We start from the raw sequence: 15,938 nt of genomic DNA on the forward strand, positions 1-15,938 counted from the left end.
ACTCCCGTCTCACTAATACACTCCCGTCTCACTAATACACTCCTGAGCTCTTCTTTTGTAGTTATTGTTTCCTCTCCTCTTTCATTTCTCTCCCATCTTTCTTTCTCTCTTCCTTCTGTTGCCTCGCTCCTTTCATTCTTTCATCCCACTTTTTGCATGTCTTCTGCCCCCCCTTCCACCGCCCTCCATCCCCTCCTCTCCCCCTGTTCTGTTTTCCCCCATTAGGAAGTTTTTATGGCATAATTGCCACATTCCTTCTGGCACAGTGAATACCAGCTGTAATTAAAGAGCCTGTGTTAATTACCTGCCCCAGCTCTCTCTCTTGCTATCCTTTTTTCTCAGCCCTCTCTCTTTCTTCCCCTCTTCTCTCTTCCATATCTCTCTTCTCTTTCGCCCCATCATCAAAATACCCTGTCTAACCCCCGTCCTCCTCCCAGATTTGGTCTAGCCGTAAAAGTCAAACTCCCCATCCATAAGGCAACTGTCCCTTCTATGCTTCCCTGACACCCCAAAACACCATAACACTTTTTCTTCCTCTCTTTCTTTCTCTCTGTCTCCCTCTCTTCTATATCTCTCAATTTCCTCTCCCCCTTTCATAAGGCTGAATGGTGGGAGAAAAAGTGCCAGAAATAGAGGCAGAGAGAGTAGGGGTGGGGGGCGATGAAGATACATTTTTATGATGGCTCAAGGAACATCTCATAGGGACTAGGCCAAGTTTCCACTATCAGTGGCCCCCCCTCCCTCCCTCCCCCTCCCTCCCTCCCTCCCTCCCTCCCTCCCTCCCTCCCTCCCTCCCTCCCTCCCTCCCTCCCTCCCTCCCTCCCTCCCTCCCTCCCTCCCTCCCTCCCTCCCTCCCTCCCTCCCTCCCTCCTCCCTCCCTCCCTCACACACACACACACACACACACACACACACACACACACACACACACACACACACACACACACACACACACACACACACACGCACAGGGACACACCCTACAGAGCATTTAAAAGAGGAAGTCCCTATGATCTCTGTATTTAGAGAGTGAAGTACCAATGACAGCACACACACACACACTCATCCTCGGGGTATCATGTGTCCACCCTTATCAGCTGCTCCCTCGTATTGGAAAGACGTCTCTCACTACTTTTGTCTCTTTTCCTCTTTTGACTATCCATCCATCTGTCATCCCTCTGTTTGAATTGCCCTCCAACTGTTTGTACTCTCTCATAGCCAAGGGGTTTTATGTTCATCAACGACAAAATCCCCAAATTATAGAAAACTTTATTGTCCGTTCAAGTGAAACTTGGCTTTACCGCTTTCCTCTAAACCACTCCTTCCTTCTCTTCTCCCTTGTATCCATCCCTATCTCTTCTCCATCTCTCTCTCCTCTCCAGTCCCTGTCCATTAATGGTACCTTAAGAGAGGCTAAGACCAGATGCTGTCTTGAGACCTTGGGACTATTACTATAAGGTTTTATATGAACAAGCATAGTTCTGAGATATTGAGCATGACAGTTTTCAAATTCCAGATCTCAGAAAGGTTTTGTAGTGAATTCTTCTTTCATAACCCATTAAGGTCCTAACCTTTAATGTTACTAAAGTGCAGAGCATTAAAATCCTAACTAAATTAACTTTTTTAGCGGGATGGAATCTCGATGTGGCTCTGAAATGTCAATCTGGGTTTGGTCAGAAGGTTCTATCTAGCAAAGAATGCAATTATATCAATTACAACAGAAACATACAGACGTATAATGATTAACTAAAGAGAAAACCCTTCCTTCTTTCTTTCTTTCTTTCTTTCTTTTTTTCTCCCAATTCCGTGGTATCCAATTGGTAGTTACAGTGTTGTCCCATCGCTGCAACTCCCATCGCTGCAACTGTCCGCTTAAAACTTCTTGTGACTCTCAAACCCGGGTCCGGGAGCGTAATCATCGCCTGACACTAATTAGCATAATGCAACGGACATAAATCTTCCTAGAAAATCTTCCTATTCATGAAAATCACAAGTGAAATATATTGGAACACAGCTTAGCCTTTTGTTAATCACCCTGTCATCTCAGATTTTCAAAATATGCTTTACAGCCAACGCTAGACAAGCATTTGTGTAAGTTTATCATAGACTAGCATAGCATTATGCCTTGCTAGCAGCAGGCAACCTTGTCATGAAAATCAGAAAAGCAATCAACTTAAATCGTTTACCTTTGATGAACTTCAGATGTTTTCACTCACGAGACTCCCAGGTAGATAGCCAAAGTTCTTTTTTTCCCCAAAATATTATTTTTGTAGGCGAAATAGCTCCGTTTGTTCTTCACGTTTGGCTGAGAAATCACCCGGAAATTGCGGTCACCACAACGCCGAAAAATATTCGAAATTAGCTCCATAATATCAACAGAAACATGGCAAACATTGTTTATAACCAATCCTCAAGGTGGTTTTCTAATATCTATTCGATAATATATCCGTCGGGACAATTTGTTTTTCAGTGGGACCGATTGGAGTAATGGCTACCTCTGTATTTTACGCGAGAATCTCTCTCGGAGCCACCATGTGACCACTTACGCATGTAGCCGCCTACGGCTATTCTTCAACATAAATGCGTAAAACTACGTCACAATGCTGTAGACACCTTGGGGAATACGTAGAAAGCGTAAGCTCGTTGATGGCACGTTCACAGCTCAATAGGGACTCATTGGAACGCAGCACTTTCAAAACCTGGGGCACTTCCGGATTGGATTTTTCTCAGGCTTTTGCCTGCAACATCAGTTCTGTTATACTCACAGACAATATCTTTACAGTTTTGGAAACGTTAGAGTGTTTTCTATCCAAAGCTGTCAATTATATGCATATTCTAGCATCTTGTCCTGACAAAATATCCTGTTTAAAACGGGAACGTTTTTTTTCCAAAAATGAAAATACTGCCCCTAGAGTCGCAACAGGTTTAACTCGAAAGCCAGCCACACCAATGTGTTGGAGCAAACACCGTACACCTGGCGACCGTGTACTGCCATAGGAGACAAGAGCATCCCTGCTGGCCAAGCCTTCCCCTAGCCCGCTGCCCCATGGGTCTCCGGGTCACGGCCGGCTGCGACAGAGCCTGGACTCGAACCAGGATCTCTAGTGGCACAGCTACTGCACCACTCGGGTGCCCCCCTTCCTTCTTTCTAGTCTCATCATCAACTTTATTACAGTTTTTTACTTTCACTTTGGCACTAATTTCAGAACCTAGTGGTCATTTTTCAAAACTCTAGACACAAAACTCAAAACAGTCATCACTTGTAACACAGGCTGTCCAAAGTTCAAAACATTGCATTGTGCATTCATATCTTTAAAAGAAACATTGCACTTGCGGAATCATTGGTTCAAATAACTCATTTGTCATGAAATACCATAGTAACATTAATTTAGATCACCCACACACAAGATACCGATAGTTTCACTGTGTAGTTGTTCGTACAATCATTAAATATTGTAGTACAAAATATGTGATACATGTTTCAATATGCTACTACATGTAAATGCATCACTGTAAAATGACTAGTAGAGAGAATATTACAGACACTGGAATCATTGAACGAAATCTCACATTTATTGATAAAATACAATAAAATCACAACATTGGTTTCTTTGAATCAAAGCAAAAATAATTAGCTATCAAAAAGAAAAAAACTACAGTAAAACATCAACTGCAGTGTTCTTCACCTTGCTTACTGTAAAAAGCCAAACAAAGGGTTGATTACTGTACTTCTATATTTCCCTCAACCCTGTCTTGTGGATTTGGCCATAGGTTCTCATCCACATCACAATGGATGTTTTCATTAGCCAAACATCTTGGGAAGAATCTTCGGGCATGGCGAATCCAGGCCTGACACTGGTGTGCCGTGATGTCATTGCATGCGTCATCCATGGCCTGGAGAAGGGCGGCTTGTTCGTGAGGGCGCCTATCATGTACCTTCCATCTCCATGTGGAGAAAAATTCCTCAATCGGGTTAAGGACAGGGGAGTATGGGGTTAAGTACAGGGTGGTAAATTGTGGTTGGGCCTGAAACCATGCTTGCACCATTTGAGCATGGTGGAACCTGACATTATCCCACACGATGACATAGGTCATGCCATCAGCTCTACAGACCTGATTTAGCTAGGGGGGCAAAAGGGGGTCCTACCCAGTACTAGATAGATATACCTAATAAAGTGGCCAGTGAGTGTACAATAATGTCAAATCTGAAAACATGGTCTGGAAAAGTGGTACATGGGACCATAGAAACAGTGTCTGATAAAGAATGATGATGAAATATTACATCCATAGATAATATAGTCCAATTGGTTCATGTTCCATGGTAATTGGTGTCAATGGACCTCGTTATCCTGAAACTTTCATGATCTAAACATGGAATATTGTTTGTCAGTTTCCATAAAACTATGCATTAAGAGTAATGCAACAGTACCTTATCATTTTGAGCAGTTGTATCAATTGATAGTTAGATCATTGTAATGAAATGAATAGACAGTCATCTCAGATGTAATGTGTGAATTGCATTTTGAAATGGTAATACTTTGATGTTAAGTTGTGTCATTTTGAACAGGTGATTTTAGTTCAAAGTTTTAGTTCAAAGTTCAATGATCTTAGCTTTATGTGTATTGTATCCAAGCAATTGGAAAAAGTGTTTGTTTTGAAAAATGTGCATTTTGATCATCGGTTTTGAGTTTTGTGTCTAGAGTTTTGAAAAATGACATCAAGGTTCCAAAATTAGTGACAAAGTGATTGTAAAAAACTGTAATACATCTTCATCTCACATCTCGCAATAGTTCCCTAACATGACAAATACACTATATCCTTGCTAAAGCTTAGCTCTGGATGAGTAAACTGATATACTGGTCTGGTCTCTGACACCCAAAGTCAATAAATGACTTGCTAGTTGTCAATACAATGTGGTAAGTTTATAATTTTTGTGAATACCCCTTCGATGGAGGTTTTCATATTGACTCAAAACAAGACAAAATGCCTCTCCTAAAGGCACCTGTATTTATTTGTTTCTACTATAAAGAGCATTCTTCTGAAAAAGTGGTGTATTTTAAAAGAGGACCAGAACCTATGACATGAATAATCAAAGACTTGGGACTGTAAGGTTCTATCTGCAAAATGTAGTTTTGAGATTATGAGTATTTTTCAAGTCCCAGATGTCAGAAATGTTTTGTGATGCATTCCTCTTTCATGACTTAAAAATGATATCACCTTACATACAATTATTTTGGATTGACAACCCAGCATTGTGCAATTGGATTGCAGATGGAATCTTTTAGCACCAAGTTAAAAGGTGTTTGCACAGATTTTTTTTATTTTTTTATTTTTTTCATCTTACATTTACTCAAAAATCTCACATGTAAAGGACCACGTAAATAGCACTCTATGTGAATAACACATTTTTGACGAACATGTCAGATTTATAGTCCCAAGGTCAGGGTCTCTCCAACTGCCGTGCCCCATAGCACTGCTTAAGCTTCACATCTCCTTCCCCTTTGCTCCCTCACTCTCCTCCTCCCTCACATTTGCTCTTTTCCAAGAGGGTAATGTCTGTCCTCTTCCCTTCTGTCTGTCTCATTCTCTCATTCCTCTCTGGTACACAGTGGGTGTGTTTGGTGTGGTGTGTGTGTGTGTATGTGGTGTGGTGTGTGGTGTGTTTGTGTGTGTGTGTGGGTCATATCACTGACCTGCATTTAACTCTGGGGGGTGTGGGGTTGAAAGGTGTCCAGTGGACACAGAGCAGACACACACAGGTGTAGTGTTTTCAATAAAAGCCGTGTGTGTGTGTGTGTGTGTGAGTGTCTGCGTGCGTGCGTGTGTGTGTGTGTGTGTGTGTGTTTGTGCGTGTGTGAAAAAGAAATAGACAGATACAAAGAGAGATAGATTTGACATGTTTCTGGCATACATACTGTAGTGTCTAATAGAGAACAGTAATGATGACCTGAGGAGAGCAAGAAGGAGCAACACTCTGATCAGCCTGTAAGGCTCACATTCATTTACATCTTCATTATCCTGGTTTTACAATGTGTTACTGTAACTGGCACTGTAGGTTGCTGTGAGAGTGTGTGACAAAAATGGTTTTAGCTGTTAACCTTGCAGACTTTAGTTTTAGGCACCAAAACAGTATTAGCAATCTCTGTGTTATTAGCCTCTAGTAGAAAGGGGAAAGAAAGAGGGTAAATCATGAAGGAGAGAAGAGAGCTGCAGGTCACTCTTCACTGAGTGTCCTGCAGCTTTAAGGCCTCTGTTTGAAAAATATGGCAGGTCCCGTCTTTAGTGTGCATGTGACCGTGTATGTATGTTTGTGTGTGTGTCAAAGGAAGCTACTTATTTTCTGAGTGCTTATTAAGTGAGCAGAACTGTGCTTGAAGCCTGGAGCACCAGGGGTGGGGTAGACTTACTTAATGGGACCTCCTTGTGGTCTGACTTCTCTTTTCTTTTTACATTTTTAAATGTATTTATTTTCTGCATTTTTGGTTGTTGCTTTGCTCTGACTTCTCTTGTCTCTCATACACACACACACACATACTATATCTCTCCTTCACACTTCATATTCCATAGCCATATACTAAATGAGAATAACTGCATACTCCACTCCATTTGGTCTTCTATCCCCCCCCAACCTTCTGTCCCTGGTCACCTTGTGAGGGGCAGCCTGCCTTGTGGCACAGCTGCTGATTATGTCATTATTCCTGGACGTTTTCGGTGTGTGTGTGTGACTAATGAAGCATGGCAAAGGGACCAATGCCAGAATAACCAGGGTATGCATCAGAGCTGCAGATGTGACAAAGACCCTCCCTTACACTCACACACGCACACGCACACACACACACACACACACACACACACACACACACACACACACACACACACACACACACACACACACACACACACACACACACACACACACACACACACACACACACACACACACGTCCCATTTCCCAGTCAATGATTGCCAACTCAATACCTCCTCCAATCTGCAACATTATTCCCTTTCTCTTTCTTTCTCATCCACCCTTCTTCCTTTCTCCCTAATTCCCCTCCTCTCTGCTCCTTACTGCCCCCATCTTTGTCAACCCGCCCACCCACACGCTCCTTCGCCCGCCCTGGCTCTTCTATTCTTCCAATCTCTCCTCCTCCCCTCCCTCCATTCTCTTCCTCACCAGATGTCCCTGTCCTATCTTCCAGATTCCCTCTTTATTTCCGCCTCCTGGTCTCTCTCTGGGAGCTTGCTTGGCTTACTGATATAAGAGGCCCCAACACACCACTCCCTGACCCCCATTTAGATCACCGGCTGGGTCTTTGCTGGGTTGGGGAGCATATCAAATAGATAAAGAAATGTGTGCTGTGTGTTTCAGTCAGAGAGTATTGTGCCTTTTGCTCATCTTAATAGACATTACTGAGAGAGCACAAAAGCTAGAGTTGCATTTCACTCCTGTATTGCAGTATTGGTTGTGTTCCTTGAATTTTGCAGTTGTGGAAAGTAGATGACAACATACATGTAGAGGTCTTTCATGATGGACAGGTCTCTCTGACTAACTTACTACCCATCTGGAGAGAGTTAATGAGGAGGGGAGGGGATAAGAGGGATATGATTGCGGGGAATGGGAGGGATGAGGGATGAGGGAAAGCAGCGTCTTCAACACTGTCCCGTCCTTCACTCCCTGCCTGTGGTACACCTTGAGAAACACACAGATGACGCTAGCCCAGTGTTTTCTCCTGTGAGGAAAAGCACACGATGCAGCAGCCAAATGCAGGAAGACAGCAGCCCCTAAAGGCTTCAGCTAAGGCCCCAAGGCCACCTCCACCCTACCACTATCAGTACTACAAGGAGCGTATTTACACAGCTTTCAGGTTAGTTTCCCCTTCTCCTCTCTTTCCTTTTCTTTATTTTCCTTTCATTTAATGTCCTTCTCTTCTCTCCTCTCCTCTTAGACTCTTCAGCCATGGCATTGTCTTATCAGCTAAAGTGGGGTGGCGGGAGACAGACAGGGAGGAAGGGGGAGGAATGGGCATTGGTTCTGTTTGCCCAAATTGACAGCCCAGTCCAAGAGTTTATCAAAGCCGTTGCAGATTATTGATTGACGTTTTGCTCAACAAAGATCTTATATTTTATCTTATAAATTACGATTCTGTTTCCCTGCTGAACAGTTTCCAACATCAACCATTCAGAATTTGAAGTTGGTAAAATGTTGAAAGAAATTGTGTTACGTTGTCAGAGCTCAACCTCCACAGAATTCCGTGTAATAGTAAAATCAGCCAGAGCCCTCAGCCAGAGCAAAAGACATGGGAAGCGTTCCTACTCCCAGTCCGGGTGCAGGTTAGGAATTACAGTGGCTTGCGAAAGTATTCACCCCTCTTGGCATTTTTCCTATTTTTTTGCCTTACGACCTGGAATTAAAATAGATTTTTTGAGGGTTTGTATCATTTGATTTACACAACATGCTTACCACTTTGATGATGCTAAATATGTTTTATTGTGAATAAAACAAGAAATAAGACAACAAAACAGAAAACTTGAGAGTGCATAACTATTCACTACCCCAAAGTAAATACTTTGTAGAGCCACCTTTTGCATCAATTACAGCTGACAGTCTCTTGGGGTATGTCATATAAGCTTGGCACAACTTTCCACTGGGAGTTTTGCCCATTCTTCAAGACAAAACTGCTCCAGCTCCTTCAAGTTGGATGGGTTCCACTGGTGTACAGCAATCTTTAAGTCATACCACAGATTCTCAATTGGATTGAGGTCTGGGCTGTGACTAGGCCATTCCAAGACATGTAAAGTTTTCCCCTTCAACCACTCGAGTGTTGCTTTAGCAGTATGCTTAGGGTCATTGTCCTGCTGGAAGGTGAACCTCCATCCCAGTCCCAAATCTCTGGAAGACTAAAACAGGTTTCCCTCAAGAACTGACTTCTTTGACGAGCTCCTTGGTCTTCATAGTGCTGCTTGCTTTGTTGGTGCCCCTTGCTTCGTGGTGTTGCAGACTCTGGGGCCTTTCAGAAGAGGTGTATATATACTGAGATCATGTGACACTTAGATTGCACACAGGTGAACTTTATTTCACTAATTATGTGACTTCTGAAGGTAATTGGTTGCATCAGATCTTATTTAGGGTCTTCATAGCAAAGGGGGTGAATACATACAGTGGGGAGAACAAGTATTTGATACACTGCTGATTTTGCAGGTTTTTCTACTTACAAAGCATGTAGAGTTCTGTAATTTTTATCATAGGTACACTTCAACTGTGAGAGACGGAATCTAAAACAAAAATCCAGAAAATCACATTGTATGATTTTTAAGTAATTTATTTGCATTTTATTGCATGACATAAGTATTTGATCCATCAGAAAAGCAGAGCTTAATAGTTGGTACAGAAACCTTTTTTTGCAAATACAGAGATCATACGTTTCCTGTAGTTCTTGACCAGGTTTGCACACACTGCAGCAGGGATTTTGGCCCACTCCTCCATACAGACCTTCTCCAGATCCTTCAGGTTCCGGGGCTGTCGCTAGGTAAATATGGACTTTCAGCTCCCTCCAAGTATTTTCTATTGGGTTCAGGTCTGGAGACTGGCTAGGCCACTCCAGGACCTTGAGATGCTTATTACGGAGCCACTCCTTAGTTGCCCTGGCTGTGTGTTTCGAGTCGTTGTCATCCTGGAAGACCCAGCCACGACCCATCTTCAATGCTCTTACTGAGGGAAGGAGGTTGTTGGCCAAGAACTCGCGATACATGGCCCCATCCATCCTCCCCTCAATATGGTGCAGTTGTCCTGTCCCCTTTGCAGAAAAGCATCCCCCAAAAAATGATGTTTCCACCTCCATGCTTCACGGTTGGGATGGTGTTCTTGGGGTTGTACTCATCCTTCTTCTTCCTCCAAACACGGCGAGTGGAGTTTAGACCAAAAAGCTCTATTTTTGTCTCATCAGACCACATGACCTTCTCCCATTCCTCCTCTGGATCATCCAGATGGTCATTGGCAAACTTCAGACGGGCCTGGACATGCACTGGCTTGAGCAGGGGGACCTTGCGTGCGCTGCAGGATTTTAATCCATGACGGCGTAGTGTGTTACTAATTGCTTTCTTTGAGACTGTGGTCCCAGCTCTCTTCAGGTCATTGACCAGGTCCTGTCGAGAAGTTATGGGCTGATCCCTCACCTTCCTCATGATCATTGATGCCCCACGAGGTGAGATCTTGCATGGAGCCCCAGACCGAGGGTGATTGACCGTCATCTTGACCTTCTTCCATTTTCTAATAATTGTGCCAACAGTTGTGGCCTTCTCACCAAGCTGCTTGCCTATTGTCCTGTAGCCCATCCCAGCCTTGTGCAGGTCTACAGTTTTATCCCTGTTGTCCTTATACAGCTCTCTGGTCTTGGCCATTGTGGAGAGGTTGGAGTCTGTTAGATTGAGTGTGTGGACAGGTGTCTTTTATACAGGTAACGAGTTCAAACAGGTGCAGTTAATACAGGTAATGAGTGGAGAACAGGAGGGATTCTTAAAGAAAAACTAACAGGTCTGTGAGAGCTGGAATTCTTACTGGTTGGTAGGTGATCAAATACTTATGTCATGCAATAAAATTACAATTAATTACTTAAAAATCATACAATGTGATTTTCTGGATTTTAGATTCTGTCTCTCACAGTTGAAGTGTACCTATGATAAAAATGACAGACCTCTACATGCTTTGTAAGTAGGAAAACCTGCAAAATTGGCAGTGTATCAAATATTTTTTTCTTTTCAATTCAGCAATATAAAATATTTTGTGTATGTCCATTACATGTCAAAATTCATTTAAATGACAGGTTGTAATGCAACAAAATAGGAAAAACACCAAGGGGGATGAATACTTTTACGAAGGCATTGTAACCCAGGGGAACTCAGAGCATGTGGGCTCTGTGTGTGGTGTGCTTCTTTCAAGGCTTGTCCAGCACACACAGTGCTTATCTTCTAGGTTCTCTCTTTGTTTGTCCAGCGCTGAGCAAATAGAAGGTGCAATACATCTCCTGACAGTTCCCAAAGGCAGGCATAAAACACGCTGGCCAAACAAACACTATACCCTGAGTCACCTAGAGGAGCTTTCTCAGGCTTTGCAGAACACAGATTCCCGCCCCTTGAACAGTAGTGGATTTAGGCCCCCTGGCTGGCTACCTTTCTGCTGTTGATTTAAGCAGTCTTAAGACAGTCTGGATGATGTTGTGTGAATATCCCCCAGCAAGCAGTCTAGGAGCTGCCATTGTCCTCTGCCATATTTTATTACCCCATCAGAAAAAGAGGAAATCCGATTCCCCCTTTCTGCAAGAGAGCTTATCCTGCTGTCTCAAAGCAAGCTGTCATGAGAGAGAGAGAGAAGGGGAAAGAGAGACAGAGAGAGAGAATGAGCGAGAGAATGAGAGAGGAAGGGGCGAGTAGGAGAGACAGAGGATGAATGAGAGTGATTAAATGCCTCATCTGTGCCGCTTGTCCATGGAACCCCCTCGTTTTCTCGTTTCACCCCCTCCATCCTCAGTAGGGGGGATGATAGGTCCACTTCTCCTTCATCAATATTTACTACCCTAACAGCAGGACTTGGGTTGGGCCATGGAGGGGGAGAGGTGGAGGGTGAGCGACATGCGTGTTGTGAGAGGGTACACAGCGGGATGAATGAATGCTGGGTAAAAAATTACAACTTTTATTGTCGCCAAACAACACTCTGGCGCTTTTTTTGTCCTTCCTTTCTCTGGCTCCCCCTCTCTCCTCTTCTCCTACTCTCTTCCTCTCATATTGTGTTATAATGGGCAAGAGCAGCATAATATCACTTTACATGAAAGCTCTTGTTTTGGACACTCTCTCACTGCCCCCCCCCGTCTACCTTTATTCTGCGATCACCAACGCCTCTGGAACAAAGGTCCAACAGCTGACCCAAGGAAAAAAGGTTGGACGGAGAGGGGGACACAACAGTTAGAGCTCTCTGTTGGCCACGACAAGCAGGCAGCTCGTAAGCACACACACACACACGATGACAGACAAAGGGCTCAGGGACAAGAATAACTCTCTCTCTCTCTCTCTCTCTTGCTCCTGCCGCTCTCTCTCTTTCTCTCTCTCTCTCTGTCTCTCTCTCTCTCTCTCTCTCTCAGTCAAGAGGATCTGAAATACCAATACCCTTTTCTGCTTGACATTGCCTTCTCCTTGCAGTCAGCATTTTGCTGTCCTTATATAGTCAAAACGTCAGGAGAAATTCCCTGTAGGAATATTCTTAGTAATGCGGCACTCCCTGCGTCTCGTACTGCACTGGACCGCTGCCTGCCAGTTTGCCTGCCTACCAGTCTGGTGTCTATAGGGGACACAGTCACAGTCTCCTGCCATCCAGTTTATTGTGTCACTGTGTTTCACAGGTGACACCGGGCCAAACACTGATTTTTTAAATTTTTTATTGTGTCGTAAAAGTGTTATCCATCAGTAAGATATGGTGTTTTGTACAGCAGGTTGTATTGACTGCTGTTATCCCTAGATGGCACACATTTGCTGAATCTGCACACATACATTCACGCGCTGTATTTTTTCTCACTCTTTTCTCACACGTACACTTTCTTATTCACGACTCACCTTGTCACACAAAGAACAGTGGACATACACACATGCCTGCACACACACAAACATGTGTGCACACACACACACAAACACACACTCCATTCATCACACTGAGGGTGGTGTTTGGTTGTCCCGTGCCTGTGTGTGTTGTGTGTGTGTGTGTGTGTGTCTGTATGTGTGGGTGTGTGTGTCTGTGTGTTCCGGTGGCCACTAACCTTGCTGTGTCCTGACACTCCTGATGAGTATCTGCAGGACACAGGAGGAGAGGAGCGGAGTGCTCACTGTCAGGCGTTTGGGTAAGCTGCCAGGTGTGTGTGTGTCTGCCCGCATGTCTGCCTGTGTGTGTATGTGTGTGTGTGTGTGTGTGTGTGTGTGTGTGTGTGTGTGTGTGTGTGTGTGTGTGTGTGTGTGTGAACATGTGTGTGAACATGTGTGTGAACGTGTGTGTGAACATGTGTGTGTGTGTGTGTGGCTGCAGAGGGAGGCAGGCAGAGAGACAGTCAGCATTAACCAAGCAGGTGACCCCTGAATCCTGCATTGCTCTGGGGCTTTGAGTGAAGGAGAGCGGTTCAGCCAAATAAATCAGGGCTGTGTGTGTCTGTGTGTGCGTGCGTACATGCGTACACGCTCGTGTGTGTGTGCATGTGTGTCTCTCTCTCACAGTGTGAGGTGTGTCATCTACTTGGTTCAATCAGGTGTGTGTGTATGTGTGTGGACGTGCATGTGTGTGTGCTCCTACACATGTGTATGTGTGCTGGCTTGGGGTAAGGTGTCACAGATTTTCCAGGTTCTATGGTGTCAGTGACCTTTGCTGTCATGGACACTAAAGAGCCTGTGTGTCTGTGTGTTCCCAAAGCATTTAGTACTACTTCCTCTTTTCAGGCTGTTGTGTGGGGTCATATTTACAGTACACTCATAAAGACGTCTTTCTGAAGCAGGGGGAGCGGAGGGGGGAGGAGGAGGGTGGGATATAAACCTGAGAATTTGCAAGAAATAAGCCATTATAAGTCACAACACAAGTGTACTGTATATATCCATTGATTTTTTTTTAGGAAGTAGCGACTAAAGAGACAGGTGATACACAATATTACAGAACACCACAAGGCTTCTCAATACAGCCACGAACTCAACCCTTTATTGTTGTGATAACGGTGTGTTACTGTAAATGATACAATTACTTTCTACCACACTACTACTCTCACCTAAGTTGTGATATACAATACATTTTGATACGTTTTAATAATAGTATTACTAATAGAAGGTCTCTGATATTATAATATATTATTAGGTATTATATACTTAAGCAATAAGGCTTGAGGGGGTGTGGTATATGGACAATATTCCATGGCTAAGGACTGTTCTTATACTCGACGCAACACAGTGCCTGGGTACAGCCCTTGGCCGTGGTATATTGGCCATATACCACAAAACCCAGAGGTGCCTTATTGCTATTATAAACTGGCTACTAACATAATTAGAACAGTAAAAATGAATATTTTTCCATACCGGTGGTATATGGTCTCATATACCACGGCTTTCAGCCAAACAGCATTCAGGGCTGGAACCACACAGTTTAGAAATATACGTTTAGATACATATATAGTGTTACAGTTCATACATACATTCAATGTATGTGGCAGTCATCAGACCCACAACTATGGTGTTGCTATCACCATGCTCCAACGAACCATGCCATCAGGAGAACCTGAACTAACGCCCCCTGTCTTCTGTCTGTGTTGATGCAGGTTCCAGAGCTGTTCCTGGAGGTGGCTACAATCACGCTGCGTGAGTTCTTCAACGCCATTGTGGCAGGAAAAGACGTGGACCCATCCTGGAAGAAGGCCATCTACAAGGTGATCTGCAAGCTGGACAGCGAGGTGCCCGAGGTCTTTAAGTCGCCCAACTGTCTCCAGGAGCTCTTACACGAGTAACCTATCATGACCTGACTTCAACCCCCCCCCCCCTCCACGACACTTTTTTTGCTTTTCATGTTTTTATTTATTTATTTATTTTGATCTGATTTTCTTGCTTTTTTGAATGTATGAAGTATGAAGTTGCATTCCTCCCAATCTGAGGCCTACTGGGCTGTCCAAGTTATCTAGCTATTGTGTTGTTGTTATTATTATTATTATTATTAATTTCATCATGATTATGATTATTAGTCGTTTTTTTTAAATGATTCTGCTGATCAGAAGATAATTTTATCCTATTGAGCAGGGGTGTCAAACTCATTTGATGGAAGGCCTATTGTCTGGGGTTTTTTCTTTTTTCTTTCATTTAAGCCCTAGACAACCAGTTGTGGGGAGTTCCTTACTAATTAGTGACCTTAATTCATCAATCAAGTACAAGGGAGGGGCGAAGACCCGCCCTCCATGGATTGAGTTTGACACGTGCTATTTGGTGGTTGGACTGTGTGAAACCTGATCTATCTGCCCTGATGTACTAGAAACACTAAATAGGGGTCCTCACTATGCCCAGGCAAGGGCTTCCCACGACCCTGTACCCTACCTACTCTAAGAATGACCCTACAATGCTAGTGCGGTCACCAATAGATTTTGGCCCACTACACTACGAAAGGGGAGAGGGGTCGTCAATAGGCTCTCCCCACTATGCGAGGTGACTCTCCAATAGGTGGCCAATACAATGGATATCCCACGGAGGACAACACTACACTACGCTTTATTAACTACTGAACTATACTGGAATACTAGTACTGGTCTGTATTGGTATACTGGAACTGGACTGGTATCAGTCATCTACTGAGCTCGACCTTGATACTTTAAAGTGTGCTTTCTGTGATTAGGACATTGTGTTTATTGGGTGTATATTATTAATATTATTTTTCCTGTTGTTATTGTTGTTTTTATTATTATTATTTGTCATCATTGCTTGATACAGATTGGCACTTCCAGATTTGTCCCTTGACAACGTTACAGAAAATAAATTATTATTATTGTTCCAAAAGAGTATAAATTCTCTACATATAATTACTTTGCTCTCAGCAATTTGGGCAAAAACCTCTTGCTCATTTTCATATTCCCCATCCCTCCTCTTTCTGTTTGTGTAGGTCCAAGTTTTGTTTGAACTTCACTGCTGATAGGGAAGACAGTGGAGAGAGAGTAGGCTTCGGTCCTGGGGCTCAAGTAGATACACAAGGGGAAGTCTCAACCCTAAGCTTTGCACAACTAGAAAACATTGCTGTAAAAGGTTGGTTTGGAAGAGCACATGGTGCAACCAGTGGCAGTGCACAAATACAGAGGTGTGTGGGGCAGTGACACACACACACACACACACACACACACACACACACACACACACACACACACACACACACACACACACACACACACAC

The 15,938-nt window shown here is 43.6% G+C and overlaps 1 protein-coding gene across 1 annotated transcript in view; it reads left to right on the forward strand.

Moving 5' to 3' along the window:
- LOC112232970 (prospero homeobox protein 1-like) overlaps positions 1-15,553 on the forward strand; it is a 45,841-nt gene extending 30,288 nt beyond the window's left edge. Inside the window, exon 5 of the mRNA XM_024400311.2 lies at positions 14,332-15,553. Coding sequence (XP_024256079.1) covers positions 14,332-14,517 — 186 coding nt within the window. The 3' untranslated portion in view covers positions 14,518-15,553. The remainder of the gene's footprint in view (positions 1-14,331) is intronic.
- The last annotated feature ends 385 nt before the right edge of the window (positions 15,554-15,938 follow it).

Source organism: Oncorhynchus tshawytscha, linkage group LG05, assembly GCF_018296145.1.
Source record: "Oncorhynchus tshawytscha isolate Ot180627B linkage group LG05, Otsh_v2.0, whole genome shotgun sequence".
In the NCBI taxonomy this organism is placed as follows: Eukaryota; Metazoa; Chordata; class Actinopteri; order Salmoniformes; family Salmonidae; genus Oncorhynchus; species Oncorhynchus tshawytscha.